We start from the raw sequence: 22,616 nt of genomic DNA, 5'->3' as shown, positions 1-22,616 counted from the left end.
TTTGATCCCTGGCCTAGGGAACTTTCACATGCCATGGGCACAGCGAAAAAACAAAAACATCCTTCCAGAAGACCATGATTTAGTGAGGGAGAAAACAGGTAAATAATCACTGCTGCTAAAGTTTGATGTCTCAGTTTATATTTGGAATGTTGTAAGATCAATCTAGAAAATTATTCTAATCCCTTATACAGACGTAAGTTGATTAACCTAAGTATTCACCTTAGAAAGTTACTAGAATAATTGTGGAAGTAGGAAATTGCAATCATTAACATCACAGGGGTGTATACCAGTGACATTCTACAGAAATGTTTTTTTTTTTAATTCTCATTTGTTAGCAAAATCAGGAAATTTGCCTTATAAAAGCAATTCTCAAACTGGTAACTTTACCAAAGCATTCACTTAGTTCAATATCCTCCACTTACCTTCTACAAACAGGGGAGATTCACACTAAATTATGAAGACTAATGTTTTCGTAGGCTTAAGCTGAGAATTTCTTAGGCAAAAATAAATTTTCTTCACAAGCCCCTTCTCATCTTGGGCATCAATGTCCTCAGCTATCATATTAGAGCATAGTCTCAGAAAACCACTAAGGAAGCATCCAGACTAAGAGCTTACCGCCTCAGGACTCTTGAAATTTATGATTGGCCTAAACTAGGATAACCAGCTGTGGGGTCAGACAAGAAATCCACCAGGAATTCATTTTCAAAGTTTTTAACAAAGAAATAAGACTTGAAAGGAAAACTTTGCGCTGTCTAGAAATCTCTTCTATAGTTTCATATATCAATCAGTCTGATTTTAACTACCTGGTACTAGCAAATGACGGCACAACAACCTTTGATAGATATATGTAGTCCACTGGTCAGTGAACATTAGTGCAGCATACTTCCACTGAATTGAGAGGGAAAGTTTTAGGTTTTGCTACTTAGTGTTGATAGCATCAAATGGATGATAACATCAGTTTTCATGACAAAGATCTTCGGATAAATGTGATAAAGATCCAAGAAACATCACAGAGATGGAAACAGATAATTTTATTTAGATGACTATATAAGTGGCAAGAAAACTGCAGCTAAAGCTAAACCTTTTTTTTGAGGCAATAAATCAATCTTATTAATTCTCTTATAAATTCATATATCGAAAAGAAATCTACTCTCTTTTATGCCTTTCCAGTGAATCTTGTTTATAAAGTCTAAATTTCACCATAGGCCTTAACTATAATAATGAGGAGCTGTGGATGAACAGTAGCTACATAATTTTTACTTATTACTTTATAGAGAGAAATGTAATACTTTAACTTAAAATACCTTTTAATTTGTAATATGGATAGAATCTGACTTTGAATAAGGATGCCAAGTATCTTAAATCCCAGAAATTATGTTCTCTTTCTCTCCAATGCCCTGTTTCTTATTCCTATAAATGTTTATCAATTGAATTCCTAGATATTTCTATTTAGTTTTTAATATCATTTCTTTTTATTTTCCTAACAGTAACTAATAGGATGCCACATTTTAAAAAAATTAGAAATTTTTTAGATTGAAATGTCCTATCATACTTCATAGTTGGTCCTGCAATTCATTGAGAAATAGCTCTAAAGCCTTAAACAAGGCCTTTATTTTGTGTTTTAAAAAAGTGTCATAAGGAGTTAACAGGACACAGCTGTACTGGCTCTTTCTAATAAGCAGCTTCTGTCGCTTTGGTCACCACAGGTGTCTCTGTAACCTGCAAACTCTTATTACTAGTGTATCAAAGTTGTGCTACTTAACAGACTTCTTTAGTAAAACATAACAAAGCAATTACATGGCTGTTGATTGCCAGTTATAAAAAAAAACCCTCAAACACTGCTTTTCAAAAGAAACTACACTGCAATTTTTTGTCATTGTAAAATAAAAGGAACTAAGGAATTAAATGGAGGATAGAACAAAATAACAGCAGGTAGCCTGCTGAACTTAGCCACTACAGATGGTTTAGAAATAGTGTTTCCTTCTCCATCAAGTTGTGGATAAAAGGAAAGGAGGAGATTCCTTACTGCCAGTGAATGGCAAAAGATTTAGCCAAGTCTCCAGTCTATGTATTTTGCCTCATGAAAGACCTTCGATGCTGCATTTTTATCTGTTTTTGGCACTGCTTTTCATCACCTTTAACTGAGTGTGAATAATAACCTGATTTAATTTAAACAAATACAGGTGCTAAAGGTTCTTTATTTATGTATAGCAGGGAACATTTCCAAGGCAGAACGAAGTCATCCTATGAAATTTCCTAACCATTTACTTAAAGAAATGAAGTATTAGATGAAGAAATTGCTTCAACATTCTTTTGCTTCACATTTAAGGGAAGAATCATCTTTCTTTTCAGATTCAGATTACATAAAACAAGGTCTGAATAATGAGTAAAAATTCAGTGAGCCATAAAATAATAAAAAGACAAATCAGATGATTTCTAATTGTTCTACATTCGTTTAAATTAGGTAACTACCATAAGATTGCCTTGAAATGAATTAATTTAATCTCCCTGTTCATAAACCAGCAGCCTGTGATTATGACTGTGTTAACACACCCAAAGTAGCATCATGGGATGTTACGGCCACATGTGTAATTAAACATGATGAAATATATTTCAGATGGGAAACTTAAATAGGCAAAATATGAAGAATTATTCATCACTGACAAATATTATGATTAACAAACTAAGTAAATTTATCCTGACAGCTAAGAAAGGGATTTTTTTTTTTTTCCTATTGAGAATATGGATGTATCGCTGGCTGTGTGCAAAAGAATGTGTGCAATAAAGCGATTACATCAATTAGCATATGCTAGAGTTAAGCTTTTACCAACTCCACTGGACTGGTCCAGAATGTCCTGCCTTCATCACTAGAATTATTAAAAAATAAACTGACTAGCAGGATTATATTTTAGACTTCTCTTGTCTTTTCTGAACATTATTAGAAACAGATTTTAATGTTTAAAAACATATTAGAACAGTAGAACATGCAGTACACAGAAATGTTCTATAGCCTCCTATTGCAAAAAGATGAGAACAATGTATACTGGTTTTGGTTTTTGGGTTATTCTTGAATTTAAGAAATCTTTTATAAGTTAAGGTATATTTTCATAATTATAACTAAATGCATATGTTAACTACAACCAATAGCTTTTATCTAATTAAGTGTAGTAATAGAGAATTTAATGCTAAGGATGAAAATGTTTATGATGATAAGAAACCAAATACAATGATGATGTTTTTTAAAAAAATATGAACAACAGTATTACCTTGCTTATCACTTACGAACAACAGTATTACCTTGCTCTGTTGGCGTCCTTTGTCAGATCCCAAGCCCAGGTTATAAAATTTTGACTCAGATAAGAGACAATAGATTCAGCACAAAGCATTTGTGAGCAGAACACGTTGGTTAATACACTTTCATCATGGTGGAGGTAGATAGCAAGAAGCTTTCTCTGAAAAGAAGAGAAAAAATGGATGATTTAAAATATCCACTAATGTAAGATTTCTTCAGTTTTGCAAAGGCACAGTCAATACAAACAACAAAGATAAAAACTAAATGTTATTCCCTAAAAGAGTACCTGACACCTGGAGCTCCTAAAGCATCTACTAATACGAATACATTTTGCTTCCTTACACTCTAAAAAGGCTAGGATGATTATATTCTGTTTCACAGACTGCTGTCAGATTTGTATTAACATGTGCAAGCCTATCTCAAGCAGAAATTACAACAGAATTGCATTTTCTTTAAACAAAATATTACCATTCTTCGTATTTAATACATACTTTATATGTAAAGTGAAAATTAATTTTGAACTATTCAACTCTACAGAGAAAAAATACTGATTAAGATTGAATGCCAAAATCTCTTATTTTTTATTTGAATACTGAATAGTCTCTTCTACTTGAAATAAAAAAGTCTGAAACTTTTGTTTTAGTTCCATTGGTAATTTCAAAGCCCTTAATGTGTTCCTATATCAAAGTCCGTATTTAAGAGCATGTAACATCTAAATGCCATTTAAAAGGATGACAGAAAAGTGTTCACTTCACATGATTCTTTCCAGTTTATATTTCAGAAAATGTCCAATGTTGTTTCTCATATGGAAAATTATTCTTTCCCTCTTGCCTGATAAAACTTGCTTTCAAGATATGACATCTGCTCTGTTAAAAGTATCCTCTGTCATAGCTGGACAATCAACAAAATAACTGAAACTAAAAACCGAAATTGAGGAACATCACTTGCAACATGTGAACTTTAACCACAAGGAGGTTAACAATTAAAGCACCTTAACAGTCCTTAACTAACATCTTGCTGCTACCTTGAAGAAGAGCTGAGTTTAAGAACAGTCAGTTACCAGGAAAAGGAAAGATAAAATTTCATGCTAAAGACAATAACATACAAACTGATCTGTGAGATTCAGGCAAAGGAAAATTTCAAGGACGATTAGGGCCCTTCCCTTCATATTAAGTAAGGATGTGATGAAGAAAAACTTGCTGTGTGGGATTCTAAACAAAAGAAGGACTTTTTATGGGAAAAAAAGCTCATGTTGATAAAAGTTAGATGCTTATCCTGAGAATTAATCCTAAGTCTAATAGTAATATTAGTAATCATTAAAACATTTAAATCATTAAAACATTTCAAAGGGTAATTTTGTAGTGGATGGGGCTAGCCAGAGGTAGATGCCTCCAAAATGGATTTGTTAGTTACATATCCATTATCTACTTTAATCTCCTGAATAAACTTGTAAAATAATATTCTTAACTCTGAGGAAAGGGAACTTGTAAAGCTGATTTAGCCTCAATCCCACAACCAGTAAGGAAGTAGTACGTTTGGGACTGGAACCCAGATTAACTAACTCCAAGCCTAATGTTCTTTCTTCGATACTATAGAAGTAGCAGGGGGCAGTTCCCGTCGTGGCGCAGTGGTTAACGAATCCGACTAGGAACCATGAGGTTGCGGGTTCGGTCCCTGCCCTTGCTCAGTGGGTTAAGGACCCGGCGTTGCCGTGAGCTGTGGTGTAGGTTGCAGACGCAGCTCGGATCCCGCATTGCTGTGGCTCTGGCGTAGGCCGGTGGCTACAGTTCCGATTCAACCCCTAACCTGGGAACCTCCATATGCCGCAGGAGCGGCCCAAGAAATAGCAACAACAACAACAACAACAACAAAAAAGACAAAAGACAAAAAAAAATAGAAGTAGCAGGGAACCCAACCTCACTATAGTCAAAGCTTGGAGTGCTTGTAGAATATTAAGGCACCAGGCTGGTTACTGCTTATACGTCAGTACTTCTGGGGGCCTCAGAGACAGCATGTAATGGGAATAAGGATAAAATTCTTGGAGTGTAAACAGCTCAGCTACTCCAACAGTAGCTGCTTCCATGTATCAACTCATTCATTCATTCAGCATGTGCTAAAATATTTTTTGTGTCAGGCCCGGTAGGAAGCAGTGGTGATAAAACAGTGAACAAAAAAGCTTTAGGGTTTCTTCATCTCTGTTGCTGTCTGCAGATACCAGCAGCTGATATCTAGGAAGTTTGTAATCAGATACATTGTTGGAGAGATACTCATCTGGAAAATTCCTACCATCTTTTAAGGCTCAAAGCAAATGATTCTATGAGATCTTCCCTAATTCCTTCAGGCAGCGTTAAGAGCTTCCCTTTCTGGGCCTCTGTCTCTTCTATTACCAGTTTTCCCCCTAGACAAAATCTCCCAAGGGTGAGGACTGGGTCTCTTTCAGTTTCTTTCGCATCCCTAAGTTAGCATAGATCTCAGTGTGTTTGATGAGGGAAACGTGAATGCTGATATCAACCACAGACCTCTGGCCTAAACAAACAAACAAAAACCAAAAAATCACCAAATGGCAGCAGCAATGCCAAATCACTCCTAGTAAACAAATCTAGAAATCTGCTGTTTTAGGGAAAGGAACACGAATCTGGCAGCACTAACAAATTCAGAGCTCCTCTTCTTAGAAGCTCTCTAGCTGAATAGACAGAGGGATGTCAACCTCTAATTCTGCTTGATCGTATCGCAGCAACTACATTTAATGAGACACTGGGAACAAGAGAGCTGTCCACTTTTGAATCAGCATATTTCTAACCAAACAATGGCAATGGCTAAATCTTTAAAATGCCTATTTCTCTCAAGAACACTGCAATGGAACATTTAGACTTAGACTTTGGGAAAGAGATTAGTGATTTACATTGCTATTTCACTGATTTAATTTAAATGCTCTTCCAAACCAAACACACATGTGCTGAAGAGGCTACTAAGAAACCCAACATGGAGAGTTCCCTATAAGTGCAGCCGACAGTGTTGACTGAAACTAAACTTGGAAATCCAGGGCACTAATGCACAATATCAAGCAATAAAACAGCATCTCTTTGGCAATATTTAATTTAAAAAAGAAGAAAGAGGCAGGCGAAGATCAGGCACTGTCTGTTTTGGAGGATCAACCATTCTGCATTTCAAAGCATTGGTCCCTGCAATATCCAGGTTACTGTGCTAGAATCTCGACTATTATATCGCAGTTGTGAGAGGGAGGGCAAAGATGTGTTTACTCAGTGATTAGGCCCTTAGAATAAGCCTCTAGCTCCTAGAGAGACAGCTCACCACTTATTCATTTGGGCCAATTCACAAAGCCTAGGAAGATTAAACATCCATGCTGAGAAGACAAGCGAATGCAGACGGTGAAAAAGAAATAAAAATTCTTTAAAAACTCTGAGATGACTTCATTATTTTTCCACAAGGAAACTTTAGGAAAGTGTTTAGTTAGAGAAAAACCCACATTGACCTCTCTCTAAACCCTTAATCTTTCCTTTGTGGTGGCATTGCTTTGTGGTAAGCGACTGGCTCGCCTCGCCCCTCTTTTCACTGGAAGCTGAGAGAAAAAAGGCTCTGGAGAAACAGTTTTCGTTCCAGGGACACAAACCCCTGACACTGTTAAACATGAGATGCCAGGAAAACACACTTAAAAAAAAAAAAATTCTCACTTTAAGCTCTAAACTGTGAGAAAGGGGAGATACAAAGAGTATCAGAAGAGGATCTTCGGGTTGGAGGTACTCCCATAGCAGCTTTCAAAAGAAAAACTGAATAATCTTAATCTTTTCTCGCAAACATAACAAGCTTTCAACAATTTTTCTTCTGCTATTATGACGGTAAAAATAAACAAAATATAAAGACTCAATAATATGCAAATGCTACTAAATTTGGGCTACATAAATCTCTGATTAAATTATAGGCACACATAACTGAACCCCAGACCTGGATCTCTGATTATTTTATTGAGTTCAAATATACACAGGTTAAAACAGTGAGAAGTGGCTTCAACATATCATAAAACTGCTTTTCCGAAGAAAGGGCATCTAGTTACACAGAAAAAAAGCTTAAAAAGTATTTTGTTTTCCATTACTATAACCCATTTTTCCCTTTAGCCCCATTAATAATTTCGTTCAGTAACGTTTAGGGAGTGCTTGTATGTTAGGCATTGAGAATATCAAGATGAATAAAACAAAGTTCCCTTGCTCTCTAAGAGCTAGGGATGGAGAGGGGTGGCAGACAGGGAAGCAGAGATTTAACTGCAGTAAGCGGTAAGACTGAGGTATTAAAAAGAAACCTGGGAGTTCCCGTTGTGGCGCAGTGGTTAATGAATCTGACTAGGAACCATGAGGTTGCGGGTTCGATCCCTGGCCTTGCTCAGTGGGTTAAGGATCTGGCGTTGCCGTGAGCTGTGGTGTAGGTTGCAGACGCGGCTCAGATCCCGGGTTGCTGTGGCTCTGGTGTAGGCCGGTGGCTACAGCTCCGATTGGACCCCTAGCCTGGGAACCTCCATATGCCGCGGGAGCGGCCCAAGAAATAGCAAAAAGACAAAAAAAAAAAAGAAAAAAAAAAGAAACCTGTATTTTATCTGTCCTCTCTAATTTGGCAGAGAGGATGTAAATCTGGCAGATGACAAAGGCAAGCAGCCGAGCTATACTCTCCTCAGACTCCCTCTTAGTGATCTAGGTTTTGGTAACACAGTTAAAGTCTCCAAGCTTTAAAGTAACAGAAAATTCTATGCTAAAATAAACCGTGACTTACCAGTGACTATGGGGCAAGATGCGTGCTGCGAGGATTGTGGATAAAGCAGGTAAAATACCTATTTATAACCTAGTAGTTGCTGAATAAAATGTAGCTGTTAGGATCAAAATTGTGGAACTATCCATGCAAAATAAAGGACCTAAAAGCCATTTCCAGATAAATGATTGACATGAAAATATATTAAAGATTATATGCAGCTCCTTCATTTCTCCGACGGGCAATAGTGTTTGGGATGCCTATTTGTGTCTGTGCCTTCAGGGCCTCACTAACCTACACATTCAAATCCAGGAGCTAAAGTACTAAGTTGATGCTTAGGAAATGTCAAGCTGACAGCAACCAATGAGACTTGGCCTTGAGCTACAGTAGCTATTGTATTTAGACACTTAGGATCACAGAACCATAGAACATTAGAGCTGGAAGAAATGAGCTGGCTATGTCTTAAAATAAGCCAGACACAGAGCAGACACTCAGAAAATATTTGCTGATGGAATGAAAAGGAAGTTGTCTGTTTTTTTAATTTATTTTATTTTTTTCTCTTTTTCAGGGCTGCACTCCCAGGCTAGAGGTTGAATCAGAGCTGTAGCTGCTGGCCTATACCACAGCCAGAGCCACGCTAGATCCGAGCCAAATCTGCAACCTACACCACAGCTCTTGGCAATGCCAGATCCTTAACCCAATGAGGGAGGCCAGGGATTGAACCCGCGTCCTCATGGATGCTAGTTGGATTTGTTTCCACTGAGCCATGACGGGAACTCCGGAAGTTGTCTTTTTTTGAAGTATCAGCACATCCATAATCTATGTGTTCAATAATTTTGAAGTTGATATAACAAGTAATTTCTAGAAATAGTATTACACCGTTGTTTCAGTATAAGAATTAAAATTAAAAATAATTTCCTTTGCATAAACTGGGACCTAACTTTATTCCTCCCCCTTCCATTTCCTGTCTCCTTTTCTATCACCACTATCATTACAATAATCAGAATCATTATCATTCTTTTCAAGTTTGGGGATGGTTTATTGATACAAACAACTGACACCCTGATACAACAATAAACTTACATTTCATCTAGATTTATCAATTATTAACATTTTGCCATATTTGCTCTATCATTCTTTTTATGCTTCTTTGCTGGAAACATTTAAAGTTGCAGATGTCATGACACCTCCAACTCTAAATACTTTAGTACCTGTCTCCTAAGAAACAAGGACATTCCCTTACATAACCACATTTCTTTAAAGACACCTAAGACATTTAACGCTGCTACAATGACATCATCTAATGTAGAGTTCATATTCAAATTTTCCCAGTACCTCGAAAGGTCCTTTGCAGCTATTCTAATGTTTTAGAGCAGGCTCTAATTAGGCATCGCTCAGCATAGTGCCCACTTCCACAATCCTATCCCTGCCTATGGATGTTCACAGTTCCAGTCCAGCACTCGACCATGACTCAAGATCAAAACACAGCAAGAATGGAGGCAGAGCAGCTTGACACTACCTTGTTTGGACTAAAATTCCTGCTTTGCCACCTCCCAGCTGTGTGACCTTGCGAAAGCCACTTCTCTTTTCTGTGCCTTGGGTGACATAGAGATCTAAAAGTCTAACTCTGTCTAGATGGGAGTGGCGATATGAGTGCTATGCTATAACAGAGGTGGTCCTTGGGTCTAGGCATGAACACTAGATTGGCTGCTTCTTTATGATGGTGACACGAGTTAAATTTTAAATTTAGGTAACAGGAAAAGAAAAGTGAAAAAGAAGAAAAGCAAGGAGTTCCTATCGTGGCTCAGCAGAAATGAATCCAACTAGTATCCGTGAGGATGCAGATTCAAGCCCTGAACTCGCTCAGTGGGTTAAGGATCCGGCATTGCTGTGAGCTGTGCTATAGGCTGCAGACATGGCTGGGATCCTGAGTTGATGTGGCTGTGGTGTAGGCTGGGAGCTGTAGCTCCAATTCAACCCCTAGCATGGGAACTTCCACGTACCATGGGTGTGGCCCTAAAAAGCAAAATAAATAAATAAATAAATAAATAAATAAATAAATAAATAATAAAAATTAAAAAAATAAATAAAAAGAGAGAAAGATGATAAACAAAGAGAAAAAGTTGGGAAAGGCCCTGTGATATCAATGGCCTGATGTGTTGAAAGAACTCCAAGCTAGTAATTTTTGAAGAGTGAAGAACCAGAGTGTAGACTGATTTAAGGAAAGAATTGTGACACTCTGCCTATTTTGGCTCCCAAAGCTGAGTTCAGGGACCAATAGTCAGTAATCAACTAGAGAGGTTCTAAAAGGAACCAGCTTTCGAAGATCAGGAGATGCCAGGATGGCGTCTTTTTCCTCACACTTTCTGAAGCAGATTTTGGGATGGCACAATGAACGCTTGAAGACACAGATGTGTTTGAATCTCACACAGGGAGAACTCTCATATGAAAGTCACAGGTTAAACAAACAAATCAAAAAGCCTAAGGAAAACTCAAACTCTCTTCATAAAATAAGCTGACAAATGCTCACTAGGTACAGAGCTTTATCAGTTTTCACTGTTCAAACTGTAATACTCAGGTCATAAAATATCTTTGAGGAAGAGAAATCTGACTAAAGTTTTTATGAATAAGGAAATTGGTAGCCTGAGTGATTGGCTGTTACAGCAAACTTTTTACTTCCTTTCCTGTGAAACAGTTGCTTATATTGCTTGTTCATACTGGGTTGTTGTCCTCTTTTTACTGATTTTTAGAATTCTTCATAAGTGTATATACTAGAGAAATTAAGCTTCCAATATCTCTAAAAAGGTTCTATGAACTATTTTACATCAGAAATACTTTAATTTTCTTAATATAGTTAATTACGAAAGATTGGAAATGACAAGGCAAATATAAATCAACATATTCTGTTGAAATGCTTCACAGAGGAAAGAAAGGTCAGAACATGTTAGAGTAGGTGTATGACAAAAGTGGTATTACTCTGTTTTGTTAAGCACTCCAAAGGAGGGTGTGGGAGAAACAGGATACCAGAATACACACATATATAAAAGGTATACAAAAGCTAACAGACTGTGAGAGGTAGTAACCAGAAAGTTTGTAAACCGCATTGTACTATTACTGCACTATGACTTTCTAATCATTGTCGGACACTCCACAACTACACGCGTACAAACGTACTGTTGCTCAGTCTCTGCTGCCAATTTCTCCCTTCCCATCCATCCTACAAACTGCCACCATATTGCTTATTCCTCTGATGGTGTCACCCTCTTCTTTAAAAATTTGCAAAAGCTAATCACTACCTAACAATAATGAAAGTCTTTAGCTGGCACTCAGAGATTTCCATGACGAAATCTACTTCTCTATTTTAGCCTTATTTTCTACTGTTCCCTGACATGTACCACATTTACCAATTAATGCAGGCCTATATTCATCTTCTCTAACATGTGCATCTGAGTAACTCGGTTACTGTTAAGGTAAGGATTCATTATTCCAAGCTGGGTTAATTGCCAAGATATTTTTATTTCCATTTCAGAGAAAATAAAATAGAGGCTTACATAACTAGTCAGTATCAGGGTCCAGTTTCAAATCCAAATCTGCCTGATTTATTCAATATCCACCTACTCTAAGCAAATAATCTTAAGGATGTTTCACATGTATTTTGAAGATATTTTACTTATATTAATTTTTTTTGGTTAACCTTGTGAGGTATGTATTATGATACAAAATTTTAAATTGATGCTCAGAGAGATTAAGGAAACTAATTTTAATTGCACAGAGCAAGTAAAGGGGGACCCAGAATTCAAATATAAGAATTCCACTTGGGAGTTCTGTGTGGTGTAGCAGGTTAAGGATCTGGCATTGTCACTGCAGTGGCTTGGTTTGCTGCTGTGGCGCCAGTTCAATCTCTTGCCCAGGAACTTCCACATGTCACAGGCACAGCCAAAAAAAAAAAAAAAAATTCACTTAGTTTTCGTTCCACCATTTCTTTCATTTTTAAGTGAAAATATTTAAGATTAGATATGGAACAGATTTCTTTTTTTTCTTGGCCACACACATGGCATGCAGAAGTTCCCAGGCCAGGAATGAAACTCATACCACTGCAGTGACAATGCCAGATCTTTAACCGCTAGGCCACCAGGGAACTCCATGGAACAGATTTCTTGAATTTATAGATGAAATACTTAGAGATCCAATTCAGAATTTTATCCTTTTAAAATAGGTAATGTGAGTAACAAATACTTTCTAAGGACAGGGAAGAATCTTTGGGAGAAATGATACAAATATAAGTAAAGCCTACTAATAAAAACTCAGCTTTGCTTTTGATATTTTAACAAATTTTACCTATATTGCTTTTCAAATATGGTTATATAGTTCTCAAAAAATGGTGAACAGCAGTACACTCAGAAGAATGTTTTACACAAGCAGCATATCTTAAAACTAAATTAATAAATTTTTCATTTAAAAATCATTTTCATATAGACACTAAAAATTTTTATAATTTTAATTATAGAGATCTGATAACTTGGAAAACTAGAGGCAAATTCTAAATATGGTACTAACAATATCCAGTTTAGTGGAAATATCTAATTACATACAGAATAGGGTACTTGGTATGGTTGCATTTATGCAAAATATATCAATATTTTTACTGATACACATGTTTGGAGACTTTTAAAAAAATCACGTAAACATTAAATATGTAAAATATTTAATAGTGGTTATTTTCAGGTTTGGGATTATGAAGTAATTCATTTTCTACTTTAAATGCATATGTTTTCTTTTTTTAACAAACATTTTACTTTATAGTGAAAACATTTAAAAAATTATACAAGCATTATCGTTCTTATGTCACACACGTGCAGGATACTGGCTTAGCTGTCATATAAAATTACTCAAAAGACACTGTCTGCCTTTAAGGAATTTAAATTGAAAAGAAAACAAAGACAAGATGAACAGACTGGGCATATTTTCCAAAGCACAAATAAGTTTGTTTGCCGGGTTTTTCTAGATGGTGGAGTGCTAGAAACTCACCAACTACGGTTGTGGTTTCAGATTTGAGTAAAACTTATTTTGCCTAAAAAACCCTGATCAATCTCTTTGGACAGACCATGATGAATGATAATATAAGAAAAACAATGTATATATGTTATCATATATATATATATATATATATATATATATATATATATGTATGACTGGGTCACTTTACTGTACAGCAGAAATTGGCACAATACTGTAAATCAACTATACTTTAATAAAAACAAAAGCAAAAACACTGACCAGTCATATATTTAGATTTCTTTTAACTTGAGGAAACAGAAATAGTACAACTTTAAAATGGGCTGACTTTTTAAAATTAATGTAACAAAACTTGATAATTAACAAGCACTGTTTAAGTAAAACATTCATTTTAGTACTGTAAATGATCAAAGGGGCTTTCAAAATTCCTTTCTGGAACTGTTCTCAGAGCTAGGTCATGAATTGCATAAGAAAAACAATTTTATTTTGCAAACATTTCTCAATTTTGTTCAAAACTGTTTAAAAGCACTTAGCTATGATGCTGGGTGCATTTATGAATAGATTCAACGTAATCCTCAAAACAACCACATAAAGTCGATACGTATTATCATCATTTTCCCACTGCCCCCCAGATTAGAAACAGGCTCATTACTTGTTCGGGACCACAGAATTATTAAGTGGGAAATCGAGAACTAAAGCACTGGTTTCCTTAATTTATGTGAATGTTTGGAAACAGCACTAAGTCTGAAGTGAAGATCTAAGGAGGTGTAACAGAATTACCGAGAGCAAAGCTCAGTCTCCCAACGAGCTGCTGGGAAAGGAACAATCCTTCACATGGGAGATAAACCTTGGCAGTGGGATTTTTATTGCTTTTGATTTTTAGTTGCTATAAATGTCTAATCATTCTCTAAGGTACTTTTTGTTGTGAAGAGAATTCAGGGACAGCAGGACTGAGAGGTAGGGAGGCTATATGGAGCAACAGAAATTTCTTTAAGAAAAGTCCAAGGAAATCATGGTGTGGCCAGTAGTAACTCTTCTACTACCAGAATTAAGAAAGCTAACTACTGTCTCTCACTTATCTAAACCACATATAAGCTTCATTCAACAAATATTTTTTAAATGCCAGCTAATACCAGACCCCTCCATGCCCCTGTTGATCTTCCCAGTCTATCACGACTTGAAATCCAACTGTCTTGTATTTTTTGCTCTCTGTCTTAATTTTTTGGTTGTAATTCCCTCGATTTTAATCTTCTGGCCTTTGCTTTAGACTTTCCTTCTGTTTAGAATTTTATTTGCCTAAGTTTTATTCATCTTATAAGAGTCAGATCAGAGGTACCTCTTATAGAAATCTCCCTGAGCTTCTAAGGTCGATAAAGTACCACTCTTCTTTGCTTCTACAGCATTTTATACTGAATGGATCTATTTATATTGTCTTATCTTCCCCACTAGACTGTGAGCATCTCAAGGGCAGGAAACCTCTATATTCTAGGTCCTCAGCTGGCATGTGATAAATATTTATGGTCTTCAACTCAACGAAGATTTCCAACAGTTACGGGCAAGGGAGGAGATCATAAAACTGATTGACTCGTTGTGAGAAGTCAAAACTTTGTCACAATACGCTTAAACACAAGAACTTAGAATACCTGTTTTACTGAAATTGGAGCTCTGCTTTGAACAGTATTGTAAATGCCTCATGAAAAAGGCAGAAAGAACTATGAGTACTCTCACCAAGTGCTCTCAAATGAAATCAGTTTGAAGCAGTTTTCATTAAGATGGATTGAATGTGGCATCGTGAGAAACACTTTATCAAATGTAGTGTTTTACTTAGTGATTAACTATATACCAGTTGATGAAGCTCCCCAAATCCTTTGTAATCCCACCACTCCAATAAACATTTAATGAGTATATAAGTTCAAAAAGCCTAGCAGAGGATTTAAACCTTCAATCTTGTTTTTATTTACTCTTGGAACTCAATTTCTCACTTCAAGTGAAGAATGCTGGTGCTCAAGGCTCATCTGCTGCCCTGGTAAAATTAATGTGCCTCCCACAGTTTAAATTAAACATGTGATGTTTAAGACGAAAGAAACTCAGTAAGAATGCCACAGTATCAGTCATACTTGCCTTAAAATATCTGAACATCAGCAAACTGTTTTCTTAAAAATTATTAATTCAGAAGTTTAAGAAAATATTGAAAAAGATGTGTTTTAATTCTCTAATGTGAACTCTGAAAAGGAGAGATGAAGTTTGATAATGGAATCCTGCAGCATAGCAGTTAGCATTGAAAAGCTTTTGGAAGTATGATGGTAATGTATAAACCATATTTATCTGTGCTGGAACAACTGGGCTCTTATTTGGCCTCTACTGCTTACCTCTTGATTAGCCTTTGGTTAAGTCATGTAGCTTTTCTGAGCTTCCTCATCTCTACAATGGGAATAGTGACATTATATATCTGTATCTCACTGGTTTGCTGTGGGGTTCCAATGAGATACGGAAAGGAAAACGTTATCATAAAGCATAGACCACTATATAAAGTTAAAGTAGCAGTACTATTTCTAAACTTTCTATACAATCCTCTTTAATTTCAAAAGGAGATGTACATATTTTGGTTGATGACTGTAATCAATGTCCCTGCTTAGACTTAGTTTTGAATAACTTATCCATCACATGATAAGTTTTATTTAAGTTTAGAGCAATGTAATAAATGATACATAGGAGTTCCCATCATGGCGCAGCATAAATGAATCCAAATACGAACCATGAGGTGTCAGGTTTGATCATTGGCCCTAAAAAGCAATAAATAAATAAATTAAATAAATAAATAAATAAATGATACACAAACCATTGTTGATCTTTAACTTGGAAAAGTGAAATAAGGAAAGAAAAAAGCCCTGGACAAGGGGAAAAAAAACTAAAGACAGTTGAGGAGTCCAGTGGGGTCAGTGGATTTTGGTATGAGCCTAATATGAAATAAAACATTTAATTATATGAACCAGTGATTTTCAGTTGTTAAAACACTAATACACAAACCAAAAGCAAACAATTGTTTCATTAGAAATACCCAGAAGTTAATAAGAAAGAGTGTATGCTCCCCTGGGGATTATCAGTCTGAAAAAATCCAAATGCCAATTTACAGTATAAAGATACTTAGCACAAAGTTTTTTCATCTATTATATACTATACATTTAAGTAATATATCATCACTTAAAGTTGTATGTTTAAGGTATTCATTGTTTATCTTATAGTAGCTTTTAAAATAGGATTTAAAAGATGTCTATGCTTATTTGGGAGCTATATTTAGGTTATCAAAGGCGCTCATATTTTCTAGCTACTTCAACTGTTTAGCAGGCTTGCTGGAAAACAGAGACAGATTAATCCCAAATACATTCTTATTCAGGAATAGATTGAAAAATAGATTATTTTAAAGCTATAATTACTCCTTCAGACATTTTTATATTCAACAATAGAGACTGTTTAAATAATAACATTGCCATACTAAGACTCTACAGCCATTAAAAATCCTGTTACAACAACGTATTCAGCATTACTCACAAAGCATTTTTGCCAAAAAAAAAAAAAATTAACCTGAATCTAACAAAGCTTTTAGGACTAATATCCATTTCTCAGGAAATAGAGGAACAAGTTAAATAATATAGTAAGGAAACAATCACACAAATCCAGAATCTGGAACAATCGATAAACTATCCATCATGATTTCTTCACAAAGCAAATGTCATAAAAAGGGGCAGGGGGAGAAGAGAGGGGGTGTCTGCTCAAAAAAAATAAATAAATAAAAATAAAAATAATTAAAGCTTAAAAAAATTCTAACAAGCAAATATAATTCATGATCCTTGAGGGATCACAGTTTCCCCAAAAAAGTTAAAAAGACATTTTCACTGGAGGATAACTGGTGAAGTTTGAAAATGCACTGGATATCAGATGATATACCTTAGAAAATTATTGTCAATTATGTTATATGTGATAATGGTATTATGATACCATAGAGGTTATCATTATTTTTAGAAAGTGCATGCAAATGTTTTTAGGGGTAAAATATGTGTATGATTCAATCTGAAATGGCTTAGCAAAAAATAATGAATAATAGGGGTATCCTAAATGTTTTATGCAGTTTAAGTTTTAATTTCAAAAGTTTAATTGCTAAAACTTAAAAAAAATCATTTGCAACTTTATATTTCTTTTACATTTGTTTGTTTCTGTGATTTTTTTTTTTTTTTTTGGTCTTTTTAGGGCTGCACCTGTAGCATATGGAAGTTGCCAGGCTAGGGGTCGAATCGGAGCTACAGCAGCCAGCCATAACCACAGCAACCAGGGATCCGAGCCACGTCTGTAACCTACACCACAGCTCATGGCAACGTCAGATCCTTAACCCACTAAGCAAGGCCAGGGAATGAACCCGTGTTCTCATGGGTACTAGTTGGGTTCGCCAACCACCGAGTCATGACGTTTTTCTGTGTATTTTTAATTATAAATTTAAATTCTATTCTGGTCAATATTTGCCATTTTCAATAAGAAAGGAACTGAAACAAAAATTTACCATTAAAAAACTCATTCATGGAGTGCCCAACATAGTGTCTGTGAGGTTGTGGGTTTGATCCCTAGCCTCACTCAGTGGGTTAAGGATCCAGCATTGCTGCAAGCTGCGGCACAGGTCACAGATGTAGCTTCGATCCGGTGTTGCTGTGGCTGTGGTGTAGGCCTGCAGCTGCATCTCCAATTTGATCCCTAGCCCCAGGAATTTCCATATGCCACAGGTATGACTGCAAAAAGAAAAAAAAATTTATTCATCAAAATCATAAATCTATAGTAAGTATAAATAATATAAACAATTAAATTTCTAATACTGTTCTTTTATAAGTGTGCAGAAGTTAAACTTCTGAAGTTATAAGGCTTAAAAATCCCATTAAAACTTTGGGATGCCTTGTATACAGAAGAAGCAAACATGGCAAAATTTTAGTAATTATTAAACCTACATATAGGAGATATGGGTGTTTACTATTCTTTTAATTTTTCTGTATTAAAATTGTTTTAATAAAAGTTAATATTATAAAATATAAGTAAACGATCAGATAGTATTAAAAGTGGAAAATAAGCGCTTTAACAGGGTTATAACGTGACCAATTTTATATTAAACATGCATAAATGTACTCAGTGCAATATATAATAGAAATATGGAAAGAACATATATCATAAAGTTAATATGTGTTAGAATATATTCTTTTTGCTTTTCAGTATCTTAACATATATCTGTTTTTTATGGAAACTATAAACCTGTATTATAATAAATATATATTTTCTTAAAAATAAAATCCATTTAATATAGAAAAATATATATAAAAAATAGATTTTTTTCCCCTCATTCTTTTAAGGCTACATCTGCAGCATATGAGAAAACACATCAAGAGAGAGAATGGATAATTAAAAGCAAAGCATTATTGCAAAGTACTAAAGGGGTGCGTGTGGAAGAGTAGGAGTTGACCAAGTAAAGAGCAGGGTGAAAGGTATTTTTGACGGCAGGGCAGCATGAAAAGAGTAAAATTATGGGGAAATACAAATGGTACACTATTGCTAGATTTATTAAGTGTAAGGCAGGGAATGGAAGAGCTGAGGCTATAGATAGGCAGAAGCCAGATAACAGGTCTCAACCACTGTGTTAACATATAAATAGAGCAGTTGCATAGAATCTTCTTGTTCAAAACATAACTTCTAATTCTCGTTATATGCTTCAATCTACTTGATTTCAAAATCACAGAGCTCATTTCTTTTTTTTTTCATTTATAATGATTTCTATTTTTTCCGTTATAGCTGGTTTACAGTGTTCCGTCAATTTTCTACTATACAGCAAGGTGACCCAGTTTACATCTAAAGAAAAATCCTTTTGTTGTCTAAAATGACTTTTAGGAAAAAAAGTATTACAGTTATGAGATGTAAATATTAGGTGGAATAATTATTTGGGGAAAAGATTGAAGGACAAATCCTTTAGCAAGAACTTGTCAATCCCATGTAACACAAAACAATACAAACACATAGCTTGGTCCCTTCTAAGCATGTCTACCCTTTTTTACGCCTATGAAAAATCCCTGTTTCAGAGCTTTATGAGGCTTTCTGCAAGAGTCCTATCATAGTACTGCCCCTCTGAAATGGGCACCTTGGTGACAAATAGATTAACAGATGAACCATAAACAAAATCAAGTTTTCAATTTGAAAAAAACAGAAGACAGTAAGCTCTGCCTTACGCCTGGTGGTAAACCTATAGGATGCACTTTTTAATCAGAAAAAGTACGATTGCACTTACATCTCGGGCTTTCACATAGAAGGCCTCTTGAAAAGCAGCTTCCAATGAGCCAATAAAAAATACAGGGTGGCAGTCACCATATCTATGAAAAAATTTGAATCTGTTAATTCAAATATGTTTCAAATTTACTTCGTTTCACATGTTTAACCAATGAATTTTAAGTAAATGTTGGGGCTAATGTCTCAAGTATAGACCAAACATTAAAACATTTCTTTAAAGGCTTAGGAATGAGACTCATTAGTTTTTAGAATTCTTATTGACCTATGCTGGTATATCAGAACACTGGACTCTCAAGTACATCTAGCAAATAGATTTAATAAGTATGAAGCCATGCCATTTATAAGCAGCAATTCCTGCTACCCACTTTCACAAGATTTTCCTAGTTAGTATAGTCTTAACTTTCCATTTTAGTTAACTTATTCCGGAAGTTCAACAGAGAGGGGGAAAAAAACAGTAGCCTGCAAAGTTTCCAAATTACATAAGAAAATAGAACTAAAGAGAAATATCATTTACAATAATATTTAGGTTTAGATGTTCAAATATTTTAAACACCTTAGGAAAATTTCAAACACAGAAAATTTTGCATTAGTCTATTGAAAGAAATGGTTAAATGATTCCAAACACAAAAATTAAAAGAAAAAATTCACTTAAATCTAAAATTTTTAAATTATCTTGTTATTCAATATTATTTTAAAAGATTGTCATAGTATATACTAAAAATTAGTATCCCATGACCTAGTCCTTTTGGGAATATAGTTAAGATATTAAATTAGTAATCCATTTATTATGCTTCAATAAAGACACAGAAGTAACTACATCTCTGAAGTGATATAAATAGTAGTTACTTAACTTGAATACTATGTATTCACTATTAAGATTGTATAAATTGATAAACCTATTCTTTGAATATGTTAAGGAGAAATTAAAAGCAATCTATGATTAAAATTGCTCCAAAAAAAATCACAGTAGCATTAAAAGAACATCAATTTTATATAGTTAATATCCTAACCCTACCTTGAAGAAAACTCTGCTGTAAATTGTAATAAGGCATCTCCTTCATTTTCTGCGTTTTCTGGCACTAAAAAACAAACAAAAGAAAAAACAAAAACAAAAAACCAAAACAAATAGACACAAAAAACAAACCACATAACATCTAATCCCACATATAAGAAATATATTTAATCAATAAAGAGGAAATAAAATTAAATTTTAGCTTCTGTGATATATCTGAGGAGACATTTTAACTCGACATACATTAGATTTCATCAAACCTTGAAAAAGAGCCTTAAAAAAATTTTCAAGCTCATAAAGTTTTGAAAACCAACTGATTACAATCCTGCTAGGCAATGAAAATATGTGCCAGTTTTCAATTAAGATTTCAAAATTTTCTTAAAATGACATGTGTGAATAAATTATATAAAAAGGTTCTCAAATTATTTTAAAAACAATACTAATCAGGAAAATAGTTTTATATAAATATCACATCTATTTCTGCTCATAAAAGATCCCTAATTTTACAGAATAAATGAGTCATTTACACTCATTTTAATGGTCATTTTGTATATAGCACCACTTAAGAGTCTACCCTATGTATCTTTTCAGGTGCAAGTGAGGGAGATGGCACATTTAATTTACTTTTTTTCCTTCCAAAGATGCACACCACTGAATGCAAAAGTAATATAACTACTGTTAAAACTCATCTCCAATATGATATGTAGAAACAAGTATAGTCAAAAAAGTACACCTATTTGTTTATCAATGTCTAGCTTTAAAGAGACAAACTCGTAAGTAATTATACATGTGAAACAAAAGTTACATTCCACTGAGTTTTTAATGAATTTTACCAAAGCACTGGGGATGTTTGGGCACGAGATTAGAACTCAAGAAGCTCTGGTTCTAATGAATGATATCTCCTTGCAATATTTTATCTTTCTAAACCTGAAGGTCAGTAAGAGATTAAGTTCACTGTTCTTTGTAAGTTTCTGCACTAGGAGAGAGAATTACAATGCTGGACCCAAAGAGCTATTAATACTCACTCATTGGAGATTTCCTTAGGGCTGATGATGCCATGCCGAATACTTCTCCATCATCCACCCCAAATTCAGAAGCATCTTCAAAGTCATCTCCATCGCTATCACTAACCATGTGGACATCGGTGCTTTGCTATTTAAGAAAAGTCCCGATTAGTTTCATATTGAACTTAGGAAATCAAGTTCCAAAATACAGTCACAATAATACAGAAGCATTATAAATTTTTTATTAGATACAAAGCTATTTTCTGGAGTAAAGCTTAATATTTTTCATTTTAAGGCTTACATATATTTCTATACTTGCTATGACACCACCAGACTAAAGGTTGGAGGCTGAGGGAAAATGAAGGATGCTTACAAACTCAATGACAGCTGGGATTTTTGTCTGTTTTATTCCCAGCCTACAGTGCACAATTAAGTGCTCAATAAATGAGGAAATGGGTACACTTGCAAAGGTAAGAGACAAATAAGCTATGAGTCTTTCAAAAAGCTTATATGAATCTATACTTGTCAGGTAGAAGTTACGGCAGTATTTCCAAATTTGCCACTTCCTACTGCAAAGGTTCTTAAATACACTATCCTCAAAGTATTATTGGATGATAACATGAAACATGAAAGCTCTTTGTAAACTGAAGTCTATTAAATATGAGATATAATAATGATGCTTCAATTCAATAAACATTTACTGAGAATTTACTACATGCTGGGCACTAATATACATGCTCCATTTATTTTGTTTTCAGCAACATCAGTTGAGATATAAGGCATTACAATATAAAACATCAGCTTCGAAATATGAACTCAGCCCCTGATATCTAAGTTAGAAGGGGATTTCAACAATACTGAGATTTCAAACATCCGAACTGAGTTATGAATCCTGACAAATATTCATGTCCTGGATGAGACGCGGTTCCCAGCAGGGTATTTGGCTAAATGCCCACCTGTTCTCTGTTCAATAAATAGTCTACAAAGACCATTTAACACGTGAAGTTTCTTTTAATATACGGTGCTGTATACCTAAATTATGAAAATGCATTCAAAGAAACAGAATCAAAGACTCATAAAACTTGGCTGGGGGGATGTCAGCGTTCAGGTAGTCACAGAATCATGGATTTTAAACCTAGAAGGGATTTTAAAGATCGCTTATCAATGGTTTTCAAATTTCTTTGCAGAGTTACCTTCTTCCCCCTGCACCAAGGCAAAATATTAGTAT

General features: G+C 34.9%; 1 protein-coding gene across 1 annotated transcript in view; it reads right to left on the bottom strand.

Annotated features, from left to right (window-relative positions):
* The window catches only part of FAF1 (Fas associated factor 1), a 428,908-nt gene that overhangs the window by 109,620 nt on the left and 296,672 nt on the right, over window positions 1-22,616 (bottom strand). The window contains exons 10-13 of the mRNA XM_047789144.1: window positions 21,410-21,536; window positions 20,388-20,451; window positions 19,374-19,455; window positions 3,298-3,452 (exon numbers count right to left, since the gene is read on the bottom strand). Of these exons, the coding sequence (XP_047645100.1) occupies window positions 3,298-3,452; window positions 19,374-19,455; window positions 20,388-20,451; window positions 21,410-21,536 (428 nt within the window). The remainder of the gene's footprint in view (window positions 1-3,297; window positions 3,453-19,373; window positions 19,456-20,387; window positions 20,452-21,409; window positions 21,537-22,616) is intronic.

The sequence above is a fragment of the Phacochoerus africanus genome, chromosome 8 (genome assembly GCF_016906955.1).
Source record: "Phacochoerus africanus isolate WHEZ1 chromosome 8, ROS_Pafr_v1, whole genome shotgun sequence".
NCBI lineage: Eukaryota > Metazoa > Chordata > Mammalia > Artiodactyla > Suidae > Phacochoerus > Phacochoerus africanus.
Note: the sequence above shows the minus strand (reverse complement) of the source record. Positions and strands in the feature narration are given on the sequence as shown.